The 26,414-nt window shown below is 48.8% G+C and overlaps 1 protein-coding gene across 1 annotated transcript in view; it reads right to left on the bottom strand.

The window, feature by feature from the left end:
* LOC142074990 (lens epithelium-derived growth factor-like) overlaps positions 1–26,414 on the bottom strand; it is a 66,149-nt gene that overhangs the window by 22,477 nt on the left and 17,258 nt on the right. The window contains exons 3-4 of the mRNA XM_075135986.1: positions 16,090–16,185; positions 15,646–15,708 (exon numbers count right to left, since the gene is read on the bottom strand). Of these exons, the coding sequence (XP_074992087.1) occupies positions 15,646–15,708; positions 16,090–16,185 (159 nt within the window). The remainder of the gene's footprint in view (positions 1–15,645; positions 15,709–16,089; positions 16,186–26,414) is intronic.

Raw genomic sequence — 26,414 nt, 5'->3', positions numbered from 1 at the left:
AAAAGGGGATATGAGAAATTGGGATGTTCATTTGGCAGAAGCCACTTGGCTTGTAAACACTGGAGAGGCATCATCCCAACCAGGCCCAGGCCAGGCTAGACCTGTGTTACCTCCCTAAGTCCGACTCTCCCCTTTTAGATTGGAGGCTTGAGACATAGCTGATCGAGATGGTTATCTTTACTGATTAAGCAACACACCTTTAAAAAGCTAATAAAACCTTAGTTGGCTAACAAACTCACCACTATTATTAGTAATATTAGTACACAATTATATCACTGCAAGTAATATTGAGTTATGATTCTATTGCTTATTAGTAGTATCATTATTGACACACAGCTATATTACTATGAAGAAAACTTATAAAACACACACATAAGTGCTATTAAGTTGCAATTCTATTGCCTTTCCTCCTGCACTTAGTAGTAAGGCACAAGTCTATCCCTCCATACAAGTTTATTCCTTCTTACACCATCCTCCCACACCAAGTGTTATGGACATAGGCCTGATGGAGAGTCCAGCAGGTTGTCCAAGGGGGTTCCCTCCAGTGTCCTGGGGAGCTTGGGTCTGCAAGTCAGCTTCACCACCGCCTGTAGGCCTCTGCACTTCTACCGTTGCAAAATCCCCCACTACTTTGTCCTCCACATGATTTTATACCTTATTCCCCATTTTTTTCTTTTCCTGAACACACCTTTTAACCACCCCTGCAACCTCCTTTTCTCCACCCAAACACGTCCCAAACAACCCACCCCTAATTACTTTTTCCTCATTGGTCACAATTCTGTTACATCTGTACCCAAATTCGGTGTTTCCGACACTGTTACCTAGGCAATTTCGGCCTAATATGGTATTACGGTATTACTGATACAGTTACCTAGATGAAGGTGGCCTTGCATCCCAAGACTCCTGTACTGGGTCTGGCTGGGATGGAGTTAGTTTTCTTCATAGCAGCTTGTATGGTGCTGTGTTTTAGCTTTGTGACCAAAACAATGCTGACAACACACCAATGTTTTAGCTATTGCTGAACACTGGTTGCACAGCGTCAAGGGCTTCTCTGTTTCTCACTCTGCCCGCCCCCCCCCGGTGAACAGATTGGGGGTGCGCAAGAGGTTGGGAGGGGACACAACCAGGACAGCTGACCCGAACTAACCAAAGAGATATTCCATGCTGTATAACGTCATGCTCAGTAATAAAACGGAGAGGAGAGGAGTTTAGGTAGGTTAGCCATCTTTTGCTCAGGAACTGGCTGGGCATCGGTCTACCCATGGGAGGTGGTGAGTGATTGCCTTTGCATCACTTGTTTTGTTTTGTTTTCTTCCTCTCTTCTTCCACTTCTCCTTCGCTTATTAATTTTTATCTCGACCCATGAGTTTTCTTGCTTTTACTCTTCTTTTCCTCTTCCCTCGTCCCACTGGGGGTGGGGGGTGGGGAGCGAGCGAGCGGCTGTGTGGTGCTTAGCTGCCTACCGGGGTTAAACCACAACAACTCCCTTCTGACTCTATGGTCCATGCTGGTTATATTTTGTTTCCATTATATGCTTTTTGGACAGAATTATCTTACTCTAGCCTTGATACCCCTACCTACTCCTAATTAAGCACAAGCAGTTTACATACCAGAGCAATGACATAACCCAGTTAGTGCTCACACCATACTTCTGCCCTTGATGAGTTTTCATCGCACCTCTGGTTCCCATCAGAGGCCTTAGCTAGTTTTGAAGCCCAATATTCCAGTGGGACCTCTTGCTCACAGCCTGTCAGAACAGTAGCTGGAGATAAGGTTCCAATCGTGACAGGCCACGACTGGATGGGAAACATGATTGTTTGGGCTGTGTCCTGGTTTCGGCTGGGATAGGGTTAAATTTCTTCCTAGTGCTGTGTTTTGGATTTAGTATGAGAAGAATGTTGATAACACACTGATGTTTTCAGTTGTTGCTAAGTGCCCTCCTAGTCCAAGGACAGCTCCCGTGCCTACTGACTGAGCTAGGTACACAAGATGGGAGGGAACATAATCAGGACAGCCAGCCCAGCTGGCTAATGGGGTATTCCATACCATGTGACATCATGCTCAGTATATGAAGGGTAGGCGTGATCCAGGAAGTACCGATCGCTACTTGGTTATCGGTCAGCGCGGGTGGTGAGCAATTGCATTGTGCATCACTCATTTTGTATATTTTATCATTATCATTATCATTATTATATTCCCTTCTTTTTCCCTGTTCTATTAAACTGTCTTTATCTCAACCCACGAGTTTTTCTCACTCTTACCCTTCCGATTCTCTCCCCGTCCCGCTGGGGGTGGGGGGAGTGAGTGAGCGGCTGCGTGGTATTTGGCTGCCTGCCAGGTTAAACCGCGACAGTCCTTTTTGGCGCCCAACGTGGGGCTCGAAGGGTTGAGATAACGACACATCTGACCCGAACGGGTTAAAACAAATTTGTTATAAGCATTCATTATATCAGTTTAGTACTCGATGTTCACAATGTTGATTTATTTGCTCTCAGAGTTTTTGGATCTGTTCTTGCAGTTGTGGTATGTAGCACCTTACTGGCTGTCTATACTGCTGATTATCAGTTTTTATGTGGGGTTGGTCATCTCTGGGAAATGGATTAAGGTCATTGCTTTGCTATACTGTGTGACCTGGCTTTATGTTATGATAAAATTATTGGTCACGAGCCTGTACTCAGCACTGCCATCATTCCTGTTCTTTGGGAGCTATCTTTTGGAAACTATTAATAATTACACTTCTTACGTCTTCACCTCAGAGGATGAATTTAGGGGGGAGACAAGATGGGACACTTTCTCCCACTTGTTCACCTTCCCCTCCATATCTTCAGAAACTCCTTTCTCTTCTATCCTCTTCATGAAGACGTCTACAATATTCCCGGAGAATTTTGAATATCCTTGGGATGTTCAAACAAGCATGATCATATTGCTGTGTCTTCTGAATGTGGTTCAGGCCTTGTTTAGAGTTAAACAACTCTTCAGGAATACTGTCCAGAGATCAACCCCAGCAACAGATACAGTGACTACTCAAACCCCCACGACAGGCACTGTAGCTCCTTCAACCCGCACGACAACCACTGTGGCTACTCAAACCCCTGTGACAGGCACCGTGGCTACTTCAACCCCCGCAACAACCACTATGGCTACTCAGACCCCGGCAACAGTCACTACAGTTACTCCAACCCCCGCAACAGGCACTGCAGCCACTCAAACCCCGGCAACAGTCACTACAAATACTCCAACCCCCGCGACAGGCACTGCAGCTACCCAAACCCTCGCGACGGGTACTACAGCTGAACCAGAGGACCAACCATCGCTGGTATCCGTCGCCCCTGTACAGAAGAAGAAATCTTTGAAGCGGAAGTCAGGTCGTGTAGAAAAGGATGATGGAAAAGCAGGGACATCACGAGGAGGGGAGGAGGAAGAGGAAGAACTCATAAACGAGACGGAAACCACCCGATCCTTATCCCTGAATGAGTTGCGAGATATGCGGAAAGATTTCGGCCGTCGTCCAGGCGAGCATATTGTCACCTGGCTGCTCCGATGCTGGGATAATGGGGCCAGTAGCCTGGAATTAGAGGGGAAGGAGGCCAAACAGCTGGGATCCCTTGCTAGGGAAGCAGGTATTGACAAAGCAATTGGAAAAGGGACACAGGTCCTCAGCCTCTGGAGGCGACTGCTGTCAGGCGTGAAGGAAAGGTATCCCTTCAAGGAAGATGTTATATATCGCCTAGGCAAATGGACCACTATGGAGAGAGGTATCCAGTACCTGAGAGAACTAGGCGTGCTGGAGGTGGTTTATAGTGACCTGGATGACCCCCGAACACCCAAAGATCCAGATGACGTCCAGTGCACGCGACCCATGTGGCGGAAGTTGGTACGGAGCGCACCAGCATCGTATGCCAGTTCGTTGGCAGTACTGTGCTGGAAAGAGGAAGAAGCACCAACGGTGGATGAGGTGGTTAGCAGACTTCGGGATTTTGAAGAAACTATCTCCTCCTCCCTTGTCTCGGCTGTGGAGAAACTGTCCCGGGAGGTCCAGCAACTCAAAGAGGATATGTCTTATTCTCCACCTGTACGGACCAGTATCTCAGCCATTAGGAGTCAGCGTTTTTCTCCTCAAGAGAGAGGATATAGAAAGTACACACCACGGGGCACCCTGTGGTTTTACCTGCGTGACCACGGAGAGGACATGAGGCAGTGGGATGGAAAACCTACCTTCGTCCTAGAGGCACGTGTACGTGAGTTGCAAGGAAAAACAATCACACAAGGGGGTTCTCCCAGGAAAAATGCTCCTCCAGTTGTCAGGAAAAACCTGTCTCACGACGGTCCAGTTTCCAGCGAACAGTTCCCCAGGCAGAGTAGAAGGGCTGATCTTACTTTGGATTGTAATTGCAATGAAGAAATTCTTGACTCACGTTTGCAAGAAGTGAGAGATGGATACTATGACCAGAACTAGAGGGGCCCTGCCTCCAGCCAGGTGGAGGAAAGGGACAACCGGGTTTACTGGACTGTGTGGATTCGATGGCCTGGCACATCAGACCCACAGGAGTATAAGGCTCTAGTAGACACCGGTGCACAGTGCACCCTGATGCCATCAAACCATAAAGGGGCAGAACCCATTTGTATTTCTGGAGTGACAGGGGGATCCCAAGAGTTAACTGTATTGGAGGCCGAAGTGAGCCTGACCGGGAATGAGTGGCAGAAGCACCCCATTGTGACTGGCCCAGAGGCTCCGTGCATCCTTGGCATAGACTACCTCAGGAGAGGGTATTTCAAGGACCCAAAAGGGTACCGGTGGGCTTTTGGTATAGCTGCCCTGGAGACGGAGGAAATTAAACAGCTGTCCACCTTGCCCGGTCTCTCAGAGGACCCTTCTGTTGTGGGGTTGCTGAGGGTTGAAGAACAGCAGGTACCAATCGCTACCACAACAGTGCACCGGCGACAATACCGCACCAACTGAGACTCCCTGCTTCCCATCCATAAGCTGATTCGTCGACGGGAGAGCCAAGGAGTGATCAGCAAAACTCGCTCACCCTTTAACAGTCCCATATGGCCAGTGCAAAAGTCCAGTGGAGAGTGGAGACTAACAGTAGACTACCGTGGCCTGAACGAAGTCACGCCGCCACTGAGTGCTGCCGTGCCGGACATGCTAGAACTCCAACACGAACTGGAGTCAAAGGCAGCCAAGTGGTACGCCACAACTGATATCGCTAATGCGTTCTTCTCCATCCCTTTGGCGGCAGAGCGCAGGCCACAGTTTGCTTTCACTTGGAGGGGCGTCCAGTACACCTGGAACCGACTGCCCCAGGGGTGGAAACACAGCCCTACCATTTGCCATGGACTGATCCACACCGCACTGGAACAGGGTGAAGCCCCTGAACACCTGCAATACATTGATGACATCATTGTGTGGGGCAACACAGCAGAAGAAGGTTTTGAGAAAGGGGAGAGAATAATTCAAATCCTTCTGAAGGCTGGCTTTGCCATAAAACACAGGAAGGTCAAGGGACCTGCACAGGAGATCCAGTTTTTAGGAATAAAATGTCAGGACGGACGTCGTCAGATCCCAATGGATGTGATCAACAAAATAACAGCCACGTCCCCACCAACTAGCAAAAAGGAAACACAAGCCTTCTTAGGCGTTGTGGGCTTTTGGAGAATGCATATTCCAAATTACAGTCAGATCGTAAGCCCTCTCTATCACATGACCTGGAAGAAGAACGACTTCAAATGGGGCCCTGAGCAACGACAAGCCTTTGAACAAATTAAACAGGAGATAGTTCATGCAGTAGCCCTTGGGCCAGTCCGGGTAGGACAAGATGTACGGAATGTGCTCTACACCGCAGCCAGGGAGAATGGCCCTACCTGGACCCTCTGGCAGAAAGCACCAGGGGAGACTCGAGGTCGACCCTTAGGGTTCTGGAGTCGGGGATACAGAGGATCCGAGGCCCGCTACACTCCAACTGAGAAGGAGATATTGGCAGCATATGAAGGGGTTTGAGCTGCTTCGGAAGTGGTTGGTACTGAAGTCCAGCTCCTCCTGGCACCCCGACTGCCGGTGCTGGGCTGGATGTTCAAAGGGAGGGTCCCCTCTACACATCATGCAACCGATGCTACGTGGAGTAAGTGGGTCGCACTGATCACACAACGGGCCCGAATAGGAAACCCCAGTCACCCAGGAATCTTGGAAGCAATCACGAACTGGCCAGAAGGCAAAGATTTCGGAATATCCCCAGAGGAGGAGGTGACGCGTGCTGAAGAGGCCCCACCATATAACAAACTACCAGAAAATGAGAAGCAATATGCCCTGTTCACTGATGGGTCCTGTTGCCTTGTGGGAAAGCATCGGAGGTGGAAAGCTGCTGTATGGAGTCCTATACGCCAAGTCGCAGAAACTGCTGAAGGAGAAGGTGAGTCGAGCCAGTTTGCAGAGGTGAAAGCCATCCAGCTGGCTTTGGACATTGCTGAACGAGAAAAATGGCCAGTCCTTTATCTCTATACTGACTCATGGATGGTGGCGAATGCCCTGTGGGGGTGGCTGCAGCAGTGGAAGCAGAACAACTGGCAGCGCAGGGGTAAACCCATCTGGGCTGCCGCATTGTGGCAAGATATTGCTGCCCGGGTAGAGAACCTGGTTGTAAAAGTACGTCACGTAGATGCTCACGTACCCAAGAGTCAGGCCACTGAAGAACATCAAAACAACCAGCAGGTGGACCAGGCTGCTAAGATTGAAGTGGCTCAGGTGGATCTGGACTGGCAACATAAGGGTGAATTATTTATAGCTCGGTGGGCCCATGACACCTCAGGCCATCAAGGAAGAGATGCAACATATAGATGGGCTCGTGATCGAGGGGTGGACTTGACCATGGAAACTATTGCACAGGTTATCCATGAATGTGAAACATGCGCTGCAATCAAGCAAGCCAAGCGAGTAAAGCCTCTTTGGTATGGAGGACGATGGTTGAAATATAAATATGGGGAGGCCTGGCAGATTGATTATATCACGCTCCCACAAACCTGTCACGGCAAGCGCTATGTGCTCACCATGGTGGAAGCAACCACCGGATGGCTGGAAACATACCCCGTGCCCCATGCCACTGCCCGGAACACCATCCTGGGCCTTGAAAAGCAAGTCCTATGGCGACATGGCACCCCAGAAAGAATTGAGTCAGACAACGGGACTCATTTCCGAAACACCCTCATAGACGCCTGGGCCAAAGAGCACGGCACTGAGTGGGTCTATCACATCCCCTACCATGCACCAGCCTCCGGGAAAATCGAACGATACAACGGGCTGCTAAAGACTACGCTGAGAGCAATGGGTGCTGGGACATTCAAGCATTGGGACACACATCTAGCAAAAGCCACCTGGTTAGTCAACACCAGGGCATCTTTCAATCGAGCTGGCCCTGCCTAGTCAAAGCCCTTACGTACTGTAGAGGGGGATAAAGTCCCTGTCGTGCACATAAGAAATATGCTGGGGAAGACAGTCTGGGTTACTCCTGCCTCTGGCAAGGGAAAACCCATCCGTGGGATTGCTTTTGCTCAAGGACCTGGGTGCACTTGGTGGGTAATGCGAAAGGATGGGGAAGTCCGGTGTGTACCTCAAGGGGATTTGGTTTTGGGTGAAAATAGCCAATGAACTGAATTGTATGATGTTAGTTACTATATAATCCTGTATGTCATCACTTCTATGGTTACTATATGTCATATCAACGGTATTGCAGTCAGAATCACCCAGATTAATGGAGAAGGAACTCCGATGAAACCGAGCAAAGTGCAACGATGATAGAACCGGATGAGCGCAGTGATAATGGAACCAGAACTGGCTTCAGGATGCAACAGCCCAACACCACACACCATCTCTCCGGCCCTGAAAGACTGTTATGACAGATGGAGCCCAAAGTCGTGGACTAAATGAACTCAGTGGACATTTTAGAGGGATGGCCCATAGACTAAGGGAATGATATCTGTGTGCGTATATATCAAAAGGCAGGAAAAGTGGTGATGATTAATTGGAATGTATTGGAAAATGTGAGACCTGGGCATGACACAGATGGTATAGAATAAGGGGTGGATATTGTCCTGGTTCCAGCTGGGACAGAGTTAACTTTCTTCCCAGTAGCTGGGGGGTGCTGTGTTTTGGGTTTGGTATGAGAGGAATGTTGATGGCCCATTGATGCTTTGGTTGTTGCTGGGTGGTGCTTGCACCGGGGACTTTTTCTTCAGCCTCCCATGCTCTGCCAAGTGCAGGGGAAGCTGTGGAGGGGGGAGCATAGCTGGGGCCATTGACCCAGCTGGCCAATGGGGTATTCTATACCATGTGACGTCACGCTCAGTATAAAAACCAGGGGTGCGGGGGGGCTTGCCCCCTGTTCGTGACACGCGGTCAGTGGTCGGTGAGCAGTTGCATTGTGCATCGCCTGCTTTGCATATTCTGTTGTTGTTGTTGTTCTCATTGTTATTATTACTGTTCTACTTCGTTTTATTTCAATTATTAAACTGTTTTTATCTCAACCCGGGAGCTTTCCTACTTGTGCCCTCCCGATTCTCTCCCCCATCCTACCGGAGGTGGGGGGTGAGCGAGCGTCTGCGTGGTGTTTAGTTGCTGGCTGGGGTTAAACCACGACACACAGGGGTGGGGGGTGGTAGTGTTTGCACATGGACCGGGACATACAGCATGAGTAATATTACAAAACAGAGAAATTAAATGTGTACCTACACACACACTGACTGCAATTAACCACCTGTGAACCTCATTATACACAGGAAGATGAACCCTATTTTGGTATGGACAGCAGTCTGGACTTTGACCTTAACAGTGGCACAACCAACCACCCCCCAGTGCTGGTTGCAAGCTACCATGCCACCATGGAATGAGAGGGAATTATATGAAATGAACCGTAACAAAAAAAAAGATATTGGAGGATTCACGGTATGGTAGGAAATTGAAGGGGAATGTGTTACTGTATAATAGTCCCTAATGATAACACAACCCAGTTAACTCAGAATAGCAGCCAGAGCGGAGCAGGTAAAAATGAAGCCTGGTATGTAGGCTATATTAGTGAACATAAAGGACTTCTCACCAGTATGATGACTAGACTTAATTGGACCACCAACTTCACAAGTATTTATAAATGTACCCAAAACAATCTAAGATTAGAATTTAAATATGAGACCCTGTCTACTGGAAGAAACACAAACCAACACTAGTGAATTAACCTCAATATTATCTTGGCAAAGAACATAGTGAACCCCACAATTTGTAACACCACCCTCCGATATGTTTACCATAGGCAAGTGGCAAACTTTACTTGGAGTAATCCAATAAGAGAAAGAGTACCACATCAAGTGGGACTGGAATGTAAGTTGACACAATACCACCTGTGCACCTTTTATTATAAGGATTCAACATGCCATGTTCCCTGAACAAGGCATCCACAGAAGAACTAAAAGACACATATCAGGACTGCTAGGACTTGGAGGAGTTGCCCTAAACACCATGGATATCCAAGCCCTCCAAGCCCAGCTGCAACTGGTTGGACAACTAACCTCTCAGCGCCTTGAGGGGCTAGCTAAAGCTGCTATCCGATTAGAAATGTCTCACCTCCAATTGCACTGAACAGAAAGACAGACCTGGGAAGTCATGAAAAACGTATCTAAGACTCTTTCTACTGGCGTTCAGAATGACTCTTTGGTCACTACCTGCCAAAGTATGCAACTGGCCACTTTACTAATAATGAACAAGTGTGGTTAATCTGCAAAGGAAAACATTGGGATAGCGGAGCCCGTATGTTACATCTTCCTAACACTTCAATAGGAGAAGTACTTAGCTGTGAGCTGCACACCTAAGATGCAAGGGCACTTCTAAGAATTAGGTGGAAAAACCAACCTGTGTGGGCTACATACGTCCCAAGGAGCGGAATTACCAGTCATAATGGCTGGTCAGTTATGGACGCATAGCTTGACATCTCCATGGCTATGAATAGACAGTGAACAAAACAAAATTGTCCCTGTAGACATTTGAGATAGGGTTCTATGCATTAATAATCACTCTTTCACAGAGGCAATAAATTGCCAAACTCCTTCACGTGGATACAATTATTGCATAGTAATTAATGCATGCGTTTAGTCTGTTCTGACCTAAACCACGACACTGCCTCTCTCTCTCAGCCTCTCTTTCTCTGCCCCTCCTTTTGCCCTCTCTCTATCTTCCCCTTCTCTCTCCCCCTCTCTCTGCCTTCCCTCTCTCTCTGTCCCTGATGTTAGGGGTTTCTGAATCCGACAGCCTGAGAGAAGCGAGGCTGCCACAGCTCCGTGTCCCCAGGTCCAACCAGTAGCGAGGCTAAGCATGTATTCCCAGTAGGCACACAAACAAACAGAGGTATACAATACAAATAAAAATACACACCATGGTGGGTTGACCTTGGCTGGCTGCCAGACCCCCATCCAGCCACTCTCTCACTCCCTCTCTTCAGCAGGACAAGGGGAGAAAATAAGATGGAAAAGCTCATGGGTCGAGATAAGGATAGGGAGATTGCTCACCGATTACCATGATGGGCAAAACAGACTCGACTTGGGGAAAAATAATTTAATTTGTTGCCAATTAAAAATAGAGCAGGATGGTGAGAAACAAAGACAAAAATAAAAACACCTTCACCCCACCCCACCCCTTCTTCCTAGACTCAACTTCACTCCTTTGTTCCCGACTCTTCTACCTCCTGCCCCCATGAGCGGTGTGGGGGGGGTGGGGAATGGGGGGGTTGCAGTCAGTTCATAACAGTTCGTCTCTGCCGCTCCTTCCTCACACTTTTCCCTTGCTCCAGCGTGGATCCTTTCCACGGGGTACAATCCTTCAGGAACAGACTGCTCCATCATGGGTTCCCCACGGGCCGGTCGTCCTGCTCTGGCATTGTTTTCTCAGCATTTACCACCCTTAAATATGTTTTTGCAGAGGCGCTGTAGTCATCCGAGTGGTTCAGTATTGGTGCGCAGTCAGTCCATTTTGTCTGTTGCTGAGCCAGCTGGAACTGGCTGTGACCAGCACAGGGCAGTCCATGACCTCCTCCTACACAGGTCATCCCTGCAGCCTGCCCCTGCTACCAAAACCTTGCCAATTATGCCCAATACATCTCTCCAACCCTTCCCCTATGCGCTAACCCCTCCAATCCCAACCCTCACCCCAACCCCAAATCCTCCAAGCCCACCCTTACCCTACCCACCAACCCCTCCAAGCCCAACCCTTTTCTTATCCATCAACCCCTCCAAGCCCAACCCCTAGCCTAACCTCCAAGTCCTTTAACCCCCAAACATACCCCAACCGCCAACCCATCCAAGCCCAAAACTTCCACTAATAGCCAACCCCAACTCTTCCTCTACCCACCAACCTCTTCCAAGCCCTGACACATCCCCTAACTGCCAACCCCTCTGGCTCCAACCCTCCCCCTACCCATGAAGGACTTCAAAGCCCAACACATCCAAACTCATCAACCCCTCCAAGCCCAACTCTTACCTTGCCAGCAAACCCCTCCAAGCCCAACCCTTACTCTGCCTGCCAACCCCTCCAAACCCAAACCCTCAAAGTCCAACCCTTACCCTGTCTACCCATCTCTCCAATCCCAACCCCTACCCTATCCACCAAGCCCTCCAAGCTCAACCCATATCCAGACAGTTAAGCCCTCAAAGACCTACCCTTAAACCTAGCTGCTCACCCCTCTAAGCCCAACCCCTCCAGGCCCATCCCTTAACCCTAAGTACCAAGCACTCTAGGCCCAAACCTTACCCTATCCACCAACCCCCTCTCAGCCCAACCTCTAGCCTAAACCCCAACTCCTCTAACTGCCAACATCTCTAACCACCAACCCTTGTAAGCCCAAGGCCTAGCCAACCCCTCCAACCCCAACTTTTACCCTTCCTGCCAACTCCTCCAAGCCCAACCTGTACCCCTAGCCTAAAACCCAACCACTCTAACCCCAACTGAAAGCAGCTCAAACCCAACCCCCAGCCTAACCCCCAACCCCTCTAAACAGAAGGCCTAGTCTAACCACCAAACTTGCCAACACCAACGCTCTACCCTAACCGCACCCCTCTAACCAAAACCCTTACCCTAACCGTCGACCCCTCTGAGCCCAACCCTCAGCCTGACCCCCCAACTCCTTAAACTCCAACACTTTACCCAACCCAAATGCCAACCCCTCTTACCCTGACCCTTCCCCTAACCACCAAACCTTCCAGGCCCAATGCTTCCAAGCCCTGCTGCCAACCCCTCCAAGCTCAATCCTTACCCTGCCCACCAACCCCTCCAAGCCTAACCCTTACCCTGTCCGCCAACCCCTCAGTGCCCAACCCTTACCCTGCCTGTCAACCTGTCAAAGCCCAACACTTTCCCTAACCCCAAATACTCCAAGCCCAACCCTTTCCATGCCCACCAACTCCTTCAACCCCACCCCTTCCAAGTACAGCCCTTATCCTACCCACCAACCCCTGCCCGCCAAACCCTCCAAGCCCAAACCCAAATAGCCCAACCCTTACCCTAACTCCAAATCCCCCAAGCCCGACCCTTACCCTTCCCACCAACCCCTCCAAGCCCAAACTCAAATAGCCCAATCCTTACCCTTACCCTAACCCCAAATCCCCCAAGCCCAACCCTTACCCCTCCCACCAACCCCTCCAAGTCCATCCCTCCCAAGCCCATTAACCGTTCCACACCCAACCCCTCAAAGCAAGCCAAACCTCTCCAAGACCATCCCCTCCAAGTCCAATCTGTACTCTACCCAATCCCTCCAGCTCCAGCCCTTCTCCCACCCACCCACCCCTCCAAGCCCAATCCTTTCCCTGCTCACCAACCCCAACTCATGACCTACCAGCAACCCCTCTAAGACCAATCCTTACCCTACCCACCAACTCTTCCAAGCCCAACCCATACCCTACCTGACAACCACTCCAAGACCAACCCTTACCCTGCACACCAACTCCTCCAAGCCAAAACCCTACCCTACCAGCCCACCCCTGTCATTGCCCAACCCTTATCCTCCCTGCCAGCCCTTGCCCACTCCAACACAATCTTGCAGTCAAATTCTCTTGAATGCCTACAATGCCTTTTGCAGTAAATTCTTGTGTCGTGGTTTAATCTGGCAGGCAGCCAAATACCACGCAGCCGCTCACTCACTCCCCCCACCCCCCCAGTGGGTCGGGGAGAGAATCAGAAAGGGTAAGAGTGAGAAAAACTCGTGGGTTGAGATAAAGACAGTTTAATAGAACAGAAAAGGGAAAATAATAATAATAAATAATGATAGAATATACAAAATGAGTGATGCACAATGCAATTGCTCACCACCCGCGCTGACCGATAACCAAGAAGCGATCGGGACTTCCTGGATCACGCCTACCATTCATATACTGAGCATGACGTCACATGGTATGGAATACCCCATTAGCCAGCTGGGCTGGCTGTCCTGATTATGTTCCCTCCCATCTTGTGTACCTAGCTCAGTCAGTAGGCACGGGAGCTGTCCTTGGACTAGGAGGGCACTTAGCAACAACTGAAAACATCAGTGTGTTATCAACATTCTCCTCATACTAAATCCAAAACACAGCACTAGGAAGAAATTTAACCCTATCCCAGCCGAAACCGGGACATCTTGTCACACTCCGACCCAAGCTCTGGGCTTCCCCACACACACTAGCCAAAACTCACTTCTACTGCTAAGCTCTCATCTGAACTGTGCACTTCTTAAGGGCATGCAGCCATTGCCCACACCAACATAAGTCCTCAGAGCCAACTTCTCTTTCTTGCATATGCCTTGCCTTCCACAGCCCATTCTGTTGCACTCTCACTGCAGTCGAGCACCTTGCTTCCCCTTGCTTGACAGCTGAAACTCATGTCTACCACTAAGTGCTCATCTCAACTGCTCACTTAAAAAGGACACACAGCCACTGCCCACGCCAACACAAGTGCTCACAGCCATTTTCTCTTTCCTGCCTACAACTGCCTTCTGCAGCTAATTCTTGTTGCACTCTGACTGAAGCTCTGGGCACTCTCCTCGCTCACTAGCCAAAACCCATCTTTACCAACAAGTTGTTCTCTTGACTGCGCAAGGACCTGCAGACACTGCCCATGCCAACACAATATTCACAGCCAAATTCTCCTACCTGCCCACACCTCCCTTCTACAGCCCATTCTTGTCACAGTTCAAAGCTCTTGTCTTGTAGCCAAAACTCTTGTCTTGTAACACAAGAATGGGCTGCAAACAGCAAGTGTAGTTGACAAGAGAACTTGGCTGTGAGCACTTGTGTTGGTGTGGGCAGTTAGCTGCATGTCTTTGTAAGGGTATGTGGAAGGAGAGTGTCTGCTCCTTTAAGGGTATCTGGTCAAAGGAGACATAAACAAGAACATACAGAGACAAACCTGACTGACACACATACTACAGGTACGTTGGACAGAAAAGGAAGATTAAAGAAAATGTACCCCTTTGTACATCTTTGTCCACTACGTATACTTGTAGCCTTGTTAGTACCAAAAGTATCAAAACTAGTTCTAGCTCATACCACTGACATGGGGATGGATGCAATTAGTCCAGTTTTATATGAATAAGGTCAGGCTCAGACTTAAAAAAAAAAAAAATCTTAATTCATTTTAAAGAACTTATGGGAGAAGTTTTCAAACACCTTTTTCATCTGAGCAGAGCTGCACGTGCCTGACAGAGAAAATCATCTTGGGCCTGGAAGCCATTTTGAGGCCAAAGAACCAGAAAGCTCAAGTGTTTAAAAAGTTCAAGAATGAGATCTCTCTTTCAGAGTGTCATCTGAGAGGTTTTTGTCCCTTTGGGAAGTTAAAAAAACCCCAAACACCCACACAATCAGTGTCCCAGGTTGGAGGTTGGATTTTTAATAAGGTATTATTTAAACTCTGTTTTTTAAAAAAGAGAAGTAATTCTTATAAGGACATACAAATGCTGCATCTTTCTTTATCTTTCTGATATTCAATATGCTAATGATTCATGGCATAGCACACTAAGGCCACGGTTATACCTTCCTACTCATTTCTGCTGCCAGCACTAATCAAGCGAGTCAGGAAATGGCTTCAACTTAAAATTAGACTTTACCCCACTTTATTCTAGATCAACTCCCCGATCTGGCTTGCTGTGTGGCTACATGAGCATTAATGCTTGCACAAGAAGTGCAAGCAGCTGGGACCACTGCTTTCAGAAGGCGGCCAGATTTATGCCAAATTGATGTGACTACATAAGCGTAGCCTCATGAAAAGGGACAGTATTTCAAGTGTTTGATTCGGTATTATGAACACGTTACAGAAATGTTGGGGGGGGGTCAAAAGAGATTATTTTGTTAGTGGTTTAACAACAACTTATTCCTTAACATTTCTTATTTACACTAAACCAGGAAAAGATGGGAGCTCCCTACTTTGCATCAAGTTCAAACACAGAATTGTGAGTGGCAAAATGGCCTCTGGGAAAACAGAAGTTACTACAACCCTTTCAAATCGGGGGGGTGGGGTGGTGGTGGTGCGCACAGGGGAAGGTAAAAGCACTATAAACTGACGCAATCTATTATTAAAGAAATCAGACTATCCCATAAGAAATTACCTTCCAATCCAGATTCTAACAAGTTAGTTAAATATATTGTTACCTTTCTCTTCCTTCCTCTTCTAACAACTTTAGGAATGCATATATTGTTTGTTTTCATCACATCCTATGAAGATAAGAAAAAATAAAGTGTCTTAGCAAACTTAAGATATAGTTTAAATGATCAAGAATTTCTCAGGGAAATCACATAACTGAAGCTTCTGATATGCGACTTAGGCAAAAAATTTCATCACATCAAGACGCTTTCTGTTAGTAAATATCATTACATTAAAGTTTGCTCTCTGATGATACCTCTAATTCCCATTAGCTTCAATGAGTGGTATAAATATATCTGAATACATATGAAACTTTACATGTTAAACCACTCCTGAGACAGTCACAGTGCTAGCAACTGTAGCTTCTAAGTATTTGAAGATACAGTTGCAAGTCAAAGTACACAGGATTGAAGTTAACTTCCTTAGGTTAAAAAGAGTAACATTCCACGTACTTTGCTACTGAGTTTTTCAAACGGGACATCATCTTCTTTGACAGTATCCATCTCTTTGTCTTCTGTAGGTAAATTATTATCCTGTTTAATTGATGACTGAAAATGGAAAAATTAACATGGAGTTAGTTCATTTGTAGAAAAACAGAAGTGAAAAAGAGGAACTCAACTATCAGACTGCTTTGCACTTTCGGTTTAAATAGTTTATGGCTATATATGCACATTGCTTCTTTAGATAGACATCAATACCCCCAAATCAAACATGTTCATTTTCATATGTGTACCTCTTGCTCTCTACATTTCTTTCATATTTACAGACAGTTGTCAGAACGGGTCAAAAATATTGCAACATACCATGACAGAACTTAAAAAAAAAAAAATTACACCAGCACTTATTTTATTCCATTTTATGTTCGTGGTAACATCATTACATTTCTCCATATCAGTACTTCTAAATGTTCATACCAACACTAAAAAATTCATCTGGACAACTGCTTATCTATGTATATGAATAAGAGTCATGGATCAGAACGAGCAAACAATATGAATGTAAAGGTGTACAAACAAAATGCAGTAGACTACAGACAAGGCATTTAATGGTTTATGAGCTAAAATTCGGTAACACTGATCATCAGTAACTGGATTTTGACAATGCTATGCTTTAAAAACAACAAAACAAAAAACCTTTAGAAGAGCTGGTTTTTAGAGATATATATTTAGATCTATTTTAGAGATATATCTAAGCTTGACGATCAAGAGTTTGTAATACTTGGAAATAATCACCTTAGCCCTGTGAGAGAAAGAAAAAGAGAGCGAAAGAGGGCGCGTGCAAAGTGAGAGAGAAAAAGAGATAAAAAGATAGGGAGAAAGAGGATGCAAAAGATAGTGAGAGAGAAAGAGAGAAAATAGTCAGAGAGCGCCAGGGGGAGGGGGAGGGGGAGGTAGGTAAGGAAGACGTGAGAGGGAAAGGTAGAGAGGGGGAGAGAAAGAGAGCAGGAGAAAGAGAGAGAAAGAGAGAAGTGGGAGAAGATGTAAATAAAGAAAGAGAGAAGGGAAAGGGGGAAAGGGAGAGAGGAACAGAAGGAAGGGGGAGACGGGGAGGGAGATGGGGAGGGCAAGAGGGATACAGGAGATGGGGGGAGAAAGACTCATGGATGGTGGCAAATGCTCTCTGGGGGTGGCTACAACAATGGAAGCAGAACAACTGGCAGCGCAGAAGTAAACCCATCTGGGCTGCTGAATTATGGCAAGATATTGCTGCTCGGGTAGAGAACCTGGTTGTAAAAGTACGTCACGTAGATGCTCACTTACCCAAGAGTCGGGCCACTGAAGAACACCAAAACAACCAGCAGGTGGACCAGGCTGCTAAGATTGAAGTGGCTCAGGTGGATCTGGACTGGCAACATAAGGGTGAGCTATTTATAGCTCGGTGGGCCCATGACACATCAGGACATTTAGGAAGGGGTGCAACATATAGATGGGCTTGTGATCGAGGGGTGGACTTGACTATTGATGCCATTGCACAGGTTATCCATGAATGTCAAACGTGCGCCGCAATCAAGCAAGCCAAGCGAGGAAAGCCTCTTTGGTATAGAGGACGATGGCTGAAATATCAATATGGGGAGGCCTGGCAGATTGATTATATCACACTCCCACAAACCTGTCACGGCAAGCGCTATGTGCTCACCATGGTGGAAGCAACCGCCGGATGGCTGGAAACATATCCCGTGCCCCATGCCACCGCCCAGAACACCATCCTGGGCCTTGAAAAGCAAGTCCTGTGGCGACATGGCACCCCAGAAAGAATTGAGTCAGACAACGGGACTCATTTCCGAAACACCCTCATAGACACCTGGGCCAAAGAGCATGGCATTGAGTGGGTCTATCACATCCCCTACCATGCACCGGCCTCTGGGAAAATCGAACGATACAACGGGCTGCTAAAGACTACGCTGAGAGCAATGGGTGCTGGGACATTCAAGCATTGGGACACACATTTAGCAAAAGCCACCTGGTTAGTCAACACCAGGGGATCTGCCAATCGAGCTGGCCCTGCCCAATCCAAACCCTTACGTACTGTAGATGGAGATAAAGTCCCTGTCGTGCACATAAGGAATATGCTGGGGAAGACAGTCTGGGTTACTCCTGCCTCTGGCAAGGGAAAACCCATCCGTGGGATTGCTTTTGCTCAAGGACCTGGGTGCACTTGGCAGGTAATGTGGGAGGATGGGGGAGTCCAATGTGTACCTCAAGGTGATTTAATCCTGGGTGAAAATAATCCATGATTTGAGTTGCATGTTATGGGAATTGCTATAGCAGGAACCCCTTGTTGCTAGCCAGGCTAGGAGCAAGGGGAGGAGTTCATTGCAATGTCAAACCCTATAGCCTGGCCCAAAGGGACCAGGGGTGGAAGTTGTAATGCATACACCTTTAAATTGTTGCAACCCATGATTTGAGTTGCATGTTATAGGAATTACTATAGCAGGAACCACCTGAACCAATGGAGGACAAGCCTCACAAGAAGCAGTGCAAGTGCAGCAGTGACCCGACCTGAGCTGGCTTTGGTGCCCAGTAACTCCACGCAACACACCACTCTCCTGTCCTGAGTGACCACCATAACAGATGGAGCCCAGAGTCATGGACTAAATGAACTCAATGGACATTTTGTGGACATTTATGGATATTTTACAGACATTTCACAGGGGTGGACCAAAGACTAAGGGAATGATATCTGTGTATTATATCAAAGGATGGGAAGGGGGGTGGTGGGTAATGAGGATGTATTGGATAGTGTGGGACCTGAGCATGACGTAAACGGTATGGAATAAAGGGTGGAGAATGTGCTGGGTTTGGCTGGGATAGAGTTAATTTTCTTCATAGTGGCTAGTATGCATCTATGTTTTGGATTTGTGCTGGAAACAGCGTTGATAATACAGAGATGTTTTAGTTATTGCTGAGCGGTGCTTACACAGCGTCAAGGCCTTTTCTGCTCCTCACCCCACCCCACCAGCGAGTAGGCTGGGGGTGCACAAGAAGTTGGGAGGAGACACAGCCGGGACAGCTGACCCCAACTGACCAAAGGGATATTCCATACCATATGACATCATGCTCAGCAATAAAACTAGGGGGAAGGTTGGCGAGGGGGCCGCTGCTCGGGGACTGGCTGGGCATTGGTCGGTTGGTGGTGAGCAATTGTTTTCATTTGCATCACTTGTCTTTCTTGGGTTTTATTTCTCTCTCTTTGTTATTTTCCTTTTCATGACAATTTTTATTATTATTTTTATTATTGTTATTTTATTTCAATTATTAAACTGTTTTTATCTCAACCCACAAGTTTTCTCACTTTTACCCTTCCGATTCTCTTCCCCCCATCCCGCTGGGGGGGAGTGAGCGAGCGGTTGTGTGGTGCTTAATTGCTGGCTGGGGTTAAACTGCGACAGGAATAGAGGGAAGGGGGAGACAGGGGGAGGGAAATGGGGAGGGCGAGAGGGATACAGGAGATGGGGGGAGAAAGAGAGAGAGAAGGAGAGAAGAAGAAGGAGAAACAGAGAGGGGGAAGAGGCAGAGAGAGAGTGCGTGCGAGAGAGAGAGATGGAGGAAGAGAGAAGGAGAAAGAGGCAGGAAAAAGAGCGGGAGAAAGAGAAAAGGACAGAGGGAAAAGAGAGAGCGTGGAATAAATAGCAGGGGAGGAAGATAGGGAGGGAGTGAAAAAATTAAGGGAAAAGAGGGAGAAAGAGAGAGGGAAAAGAGAAGAAACAGAGAGGGAGAGACACAAAGAGGGAAGGAAAGGGAAATAGAAAAGGATAAGAGAAGGAGGGGGGGGGAAGGGAGAGGGGAGGGAGAGACAGAGAAGAGGGAGAGAGCAGCGGGTAGGCAAAGAGAGTTATTGAGACCAAAAAAAGCGGGGTGGGGGGAGGTGGGGGGGAAACAGAGATGGTGGGGAGAGAGAGAGGTGTGGTAGCACAGAGAGGGAGGTGGGGCTAAGACCAAGACAGAGGGAGACTGAGAGCGTGTAATTGCGACCAGGGGGGTGTCCAAGTCTGAGAGAGGAGGGGCGGGGGGGCTAGAGAGAAAGGGAGGAGGGGGCTGAAAGAGAGTCACGCACACACAGAGAGACTGAGAGTGTGATCAAGAGAAATAGAGATGCCCAAACCAGCGAGAGACCAGGGGCGGGGGGGGAGGGAGGGGTACCGAGGGAGTGAGTGAGAGAGGGTGAGAGAGTGTGAGAGAGCTTGCAAAGGGGAGACCAAGAAAGTCAGATGGGTGCAAATGAGAAAGAGTCAGAGAGAGGGAGAGAGTCGGGGGGAGGGGGAGGAAGAGAGTCAGGGAGGGAGAGTCTGAGACCGGGAGAAGGAAAGGGAGAATGAGAATGAATGAATGAGAGAGAGGGGGAGACAGAGAGATGGAGATGAAGAGAGAGGAGAGAGAGAAAGAGACTGAGATGGGGAGGGGGGGCACCGAGACAGACCAGGCAACACTGAGAGGGAGAGTGCGAGAGAGACCAAGAGCATGTGAGAGAGACCAAGAAAATTGGGGGGGGGGGGGAGGGGGGCAGATCCTGAGAATGAGAGAGAGAAATTGAGAGAGACGGGGAGAGTGACCCCAGGAGAGCGAGATGGGGAGAGATAAAGTGAGTGCGGGAGAGGCTGAACAAGGGAGAGGTGCTGAGGGAGGCTCTGAGAGAGAGAGCAAGAGAGAGACCGAGCAGTGGGGTAGACCAAGAGACACTGAGAGAGAGGTACCAATAGAGAGAAAGGGAGAGAGACAGAGAGATCGAGAGAGTGAAACAGATACACAGCTAGAAAGAGGCAGGGAGACCAAGAGAGAGCATGGGAGAGAGACTGGCGGGGAGAGAGACACGGACCGAGATCGAGAGTGTGAGCGAGACTGAGAAAGAGAGATGAGGAGAAAGAAAGTGAGTGAGAGGGAGTCTGAGAGAGGGGCTGAGAGAGATGGGGTGATCAGGGTGGGGGCAAGCAGGGTGGGGAGAGTGAGAGCAAGGGTGGGGGGAGGGAGAGGGAGCATGCAACGGGGGGGGAGACAAAGGGAGACGGAGGGAGATGGGGGGAGAGATGGCAAGACACGGACCGGGGGAGGGAGAGAGACTGAGAGAGACAGAGAGACAGAGAGTATGCGGGACGGAGTAAGAGACAGAGGGCAAGGTAAGAGGGGGAGAGAGGCTGAGGGAGTAAGACTTCGGGGAGAGAGACCCAGAGATACTGAGGGAGAGACTGATACGGAGGGGCGGAGAGGGAGATAGCTGGGACGAGAGCCCAACAGAGAGAGAGACCAGGGGCCTGAGAGTGAGATAAATTGAGAGACTGTGTGATAGAGCAAGAGGCAGGGGGGAGGTGACTGAGAGAGATGGGGAGAGAGACAGAGGGGGAGGGGGAGAGAGCAAGCACAAGATGGGGAGAGATATATGCAGAGAAAGAGACCGGGGGGGGGGGCGTGCCAAGAGAGCGAGAGTCTGAGAGAGTCCGGGAGAGGCCAAGACAAGGAGGACTAGAGAGGGAGGGGAGGGGAAGAGAGAGAGTCTGAGACAGAGAGAGTCCAAGATAGATAGGGCATCGAGATACTCTGGTAGACAAGGTGAGGGGGAGAAAAAGCAAGGGAGGGAGAAAAATAGAGGGAGGAGGGAAAATGAGGGATAGAGAAGCGGGGGAGGAGGGGGAGGAGAGAAGTGAACAGAGGCAGAGAGAGATGTGGAAAGTGACAGGGGACAATAAAAGAGTTAGGGGGAAAGAGAGACACCAAAAGACAGAAAGAAAAAGGGTGAGAAAGCAAGAGAGGGAAGAAGAGAGACAAAGTGAGAGAAAAAATGTTAAGCGAGTGAGGGAGCGAGCGAGAGAGAAAAAGTGAGAGGGAGTGAGGCGAGAGGGGGCAAGGGGGGGCAGGGGCAAGGGGAGGGAGAGAGGTGATGGAGGAGAGTCAGGGGAGAGAGGTTGGGGGGAGAGGCGGGGAGAGGTGGGGAGAGAGGTGAGCAGGGAGGGGAGAAGTAAGGGGGAAGAGAGGCAGGGGGGGAACCTGGAACAGGTTGCCCAGGGAAGTTGTGGAGTCTCCCTCCTTGGAGATATTCAAAAGCCATCTGGAAATTGTCCTGGGCAACTGGCTCTAGGGGGCCCTGCTTGAGCAGGGGGGTTGGACAAGAAGACCTCCAGAGGTCCCTTCCAAATTCAACCATTCTGTGATTCTCCGATTCTGACTGTGAAATAATAGAGATGAGAGAAAGTTGAGTGATGAGAGGAATGAGAGAGGGAAAAGAGACAATAGAGTAATGAGAGACGGGAGAGAAGTGAGAGAGAGGTGAGACGATAGAGACAGAGAGACAGAGCAACGAGATGAGAGACAGACAAGAGAGGAGAGGGGAGAGAGAGACAAGAGATGAGATAGATGAGAGACAAGGGAGACAAGAGGTGAGAAGGACAAGTGGGGAAGAGAGATGAGAGTGATGAGAGGGGCAAGAGGGACGAGAGACACAAGAGATGAATGAGAGGTGAGAAAGGCATGAGAGACGAGATGAACAAGATGCACTGAGACACGAGAGAAACGAGAGACGGGGGAGATAGAGAGAGTAGAGAGACACAATAGAGGGGGTAGAAGCATGAGAAAAATGAGACGTGAGAGACGACAGGGGAAAGAGATGAGAGAGGAGAGAGATGGTACAGCCAAGAGAGAGGTGAGAGGGGGGGAGAGAGACGGAGATGGGACAGATGAGACAGCCTTGAGAGATTAGATGAGAAAGATGAGCGAAAGAGGAGAGCGGAACGAGAGAGAGATGTGAGAGGGGCATGGCAGAGATGAGAAAGATGAGAGAGATGAGAGGTGAGAGACGAGAGCGATGAGATACGTGATGTGAGAGAGCCATGAGAGACAAGGGGGAAGAGAGACACTGAGAGATGGGAGAGACAAGAGAGAGCCAAGAGAGAGACATGAGAGACGGGGGGGGGGGCAGAGCCAGAGAGGAGAAAAAGGAGACTGGACAGAGAGGAGAGAGAGGAGAGAGAAGGTACAGATGAGACAGGTGAGAGGGCAAAGAAACAAGAGAGACGAGAGAGAAAAGAGATGAGACACGAGACACATGAGAGACGAGAGGTACAAGAGAGAGCTGAGAGATGAGAGAGACAAGAGATGGGAGATGAGAGAGAGGAGTGAGAGAGGAGAGAGTATAGAGAGGTGGTGGGTTGACCTTGGCTGGCTGCCAGGTGCCCACCAAGCCGCTCCATCACTCCCCCTCCTCAATAGGACAGGGGGAGAAAATATGATGAAAAAGCTTATGGGTCAATATAAGGACAGGGACATCACTCACCAACTACCATCACGGGAAAAAGACTCGACTTGGGGAAGATTAATTTAATTTATTGCCAATTAATAACAGAATAGGATAGTGAGAAATAAAAAAACTAAAAACACCTATCCCCCCTTGCCTTCTTCCCAGGCTCAACTTCACTCCCAACTCTTCTACCTCCTCCCCCACTGAGCAGTGCAGGGGGGATGGGGAATGGGGGTTGCAGTCAGTTCATAACACTTCATCCCTGCCACTCCTCCCTCCTCACACTGTTCCCCTGCTCCAGCATGGGTCCTTCCCACGGGCTGCAATTCTCCAAGAACTGCTCCAGCATGGGTTCTTTCCATGGGGTACAGTCCACCAGGAACAGACTGAGAGAGATGACAGAGACTATGGAGATCAAAGAGATCAAAGAGATAGACGAAAGAGATGAGAGAGACATGAGAAAGAGATGAGAGAGGAATGAGAGAGACTCAAGAATCGAGATCACTGGCCCTCTTACCCACTTCACGGGTCCCCTACTCACTGGCTAGTCCAGACTGATGCTCACTAGCAAACACACACACACACTCACACACTCGCCCCCCCAGGCACTCCATATTTGCAAGTCCCCCTGGGCATACCAGCACAGACCCTTGCCTGCCTGATACCCTGGCCCAGACCCGAGGCCCCCGCTACTTGCCAACTAGTCCAGCTTGAAGTTTGATAGTGAATACACATGCACACAAGGTTGGGGAAGATATAGACACTTGCCTTCCTCCAGCAGCCAGCACCAGCCACACAGACTGTGACCCACGGTCCTGCTCCAGCTGCCGGCACTGAGTGCCTCGCTCACCTCACTCACACCAGTCCGCCTGCCCAGTAGCTGGTTTTCAGGACCTACGCTGTTCCCACCCCAGTGGCTAGAGGTTAAAGACTCCCACTCACTCCAGTAGCTGGAACTGAGACCCCTCCACTCACTCCACTAGCTGACACCACAGGCCAGGGATGCCTACAACTCTGGTCTTACTCCAGTAGTTGGCACCAAATTCACTCATGCCCCCAGTAGCTGGCAGTCTGGGCACAAAGTCTGTAGCACCCTCCCTAGATTCTACAGATTATCATCTGCTCCTACTATTCCAAGTAGGGTCTAATGATACTGTAAGGAGGCAATTTAGAACCATCAAAAGAGACTATATGTCCCTCGGAGCAATGTTAAAAGGATCAGGAGCACAGGTGGTGGTCTCCTCTATCCTCCCAGTCAGAGGAAGGGGTCCAGGAAGGAGGAGACGAATTGAACAGGTGAACACCTGGCTGCGTAGCTGGTGCCATACGCAAGGTTTTGGCTTCTATGATCATGGATCTACCTTTGAGAAGCCGGGTCTGTTGGGAGCCGATGGGATTCACCTGACCAAGCGGGGCAAGAGGGTCTTCGCCAACAAGCTGGCCAGACTTACAAGGAGGGCTTTAAACTAGACTCAGCGGGGGAAGGGGATGGAGTTTTGAGCAACAGAGAAGAGCCAGGGGCTGCTGATGCATTAGGAACCAACAGGGAAAAACTTGAGAAATGCCACAAAGGAATTAGGCTGTGTTCCTCTAAATAGGTGAGAAGGTCGATAGGCCCACTAAAGTGCCTCTATAGCAATGCACACAGCATGGGTAACAAACAGGAAAAGATGGAAGCCACTGTGCACCTGGAAAGCTATGATTTAATCGCTATCACTGAAACTTGGTGGGACGAATCGCACAACTGGAGCGCTGCAATCGATGGCTATAAACTGTTCAGAAAGCACAGGCAAGGAAGGAGGGGTGGGGGGGTTGCCCTCTATGTAAAAAAATGGATTGACTGCACAGAGCTGTCTTTGAAAAACAGCAATGAACAGCTTGAGAGCTTATGGGTAAAAATAAGGGAAAAGCCAACAAAGGAAACCTTGTGGTTGGTTTTTACTACAGGCTGCCCAATCAAGGGGAGCCTGTTGACAAAGTGTTCTTACTTCAACTACAGGAAGCATCACGCTCGCAGACTCTGATTCTGCTGGGGGACTTCAATCACCCTGACATCTGCTGGAAAAGCAGCACAGCAAGCTGTAAGCAGTCCAGGAGACTCTTGGAGTACGTAGAGGATAATTTCTTAATCCACGTGATAGACAGCCCAACCAGAGGAGAAGCGTTACTGGACCTGTTGCTTACCAACACAGATTAACTAATTAGGGATGTCAAGATTGGTGGCAGCCTGGGCTGCAGTGATCATGCCCTGGTGGAATTCATGATCTTGAGGGATATGGGTCAGGTGAAGAGTAGAGTCGGGACCCTGAATTTTAGGAGAGCGAACTTTCAGTTGTTTAAGGAATTAGTGGATGGGACCCCCTGGGAAACTGCCCTCAGGGACAAAGGAGCTGAACAGAGCTGGCAGCTCTTTAAGGACATTATTCTTAGAGCGCAAGAGCTGTCAATTCCCACATGTAAGAAATCAGGCAAGGAAGGCAGAAGACCAGCATGTCTCAGTAAGGATATCCTGATTAGAGAAAGGAGTAAGTAGAGTGATTAGAGACAGCCAACATGGCTTCACCAAGGGCAAATCATGCCTGACTAATCTAGTGGCCTTCTATGATGGAGGGACTGCATCAGTGGACAAGGGAAGAGCTACGAATGTCATCTACCTGGACATCTGTAAGGCCTTTGACATGGTCCCCCACAACATTCTTGCTGCTAAATTGGAGAGATATGGGTTTGATGGATGGACTGTTAGATGGATAAGGAACTGGCTGGATGGCCACATCCGAAGAGTTACAGTCAACAGCTCAATGTCCAAGTGGAAACTGGAAACAAGTGGTGTCCTTCGAGGGTCCGTACTGGGACCAATACTATTTAATATCTTCATCAATGAAATAGGCAGTAGGATTGTGTGCATCCTCAGAAGGTTTGCAGATGACGCCAAGCTGAGTGGTGCAGTTGATTCACTAGAAGGAAGGGATGCTATTCAGTGGAACCTTGACAGGCTTGAGGAGTGGGACCGTGCGATCCTCATGAAGTTCAACAAGGCCAATTGCAAGGTCCTGCA

This window comes from Calonectris borealis, chromosome W, assembly GCF_964195595.1.
Source record: "Calonectris borealis chromosome W, bCalBor7.hap1.2, whole genome shotgun sequence".
Lineage (NCBI taxonomy): Eukaryota > Metazoa > Chordata > Aves > Procellariiformes > Procellariidae > Calonectris > Calonectris borealis.
The sequence above is the reverse complement of the archived record's forward strand: the minus strand, read 5'-3'. Positions and strand labels throughout refer to the sequence as shown.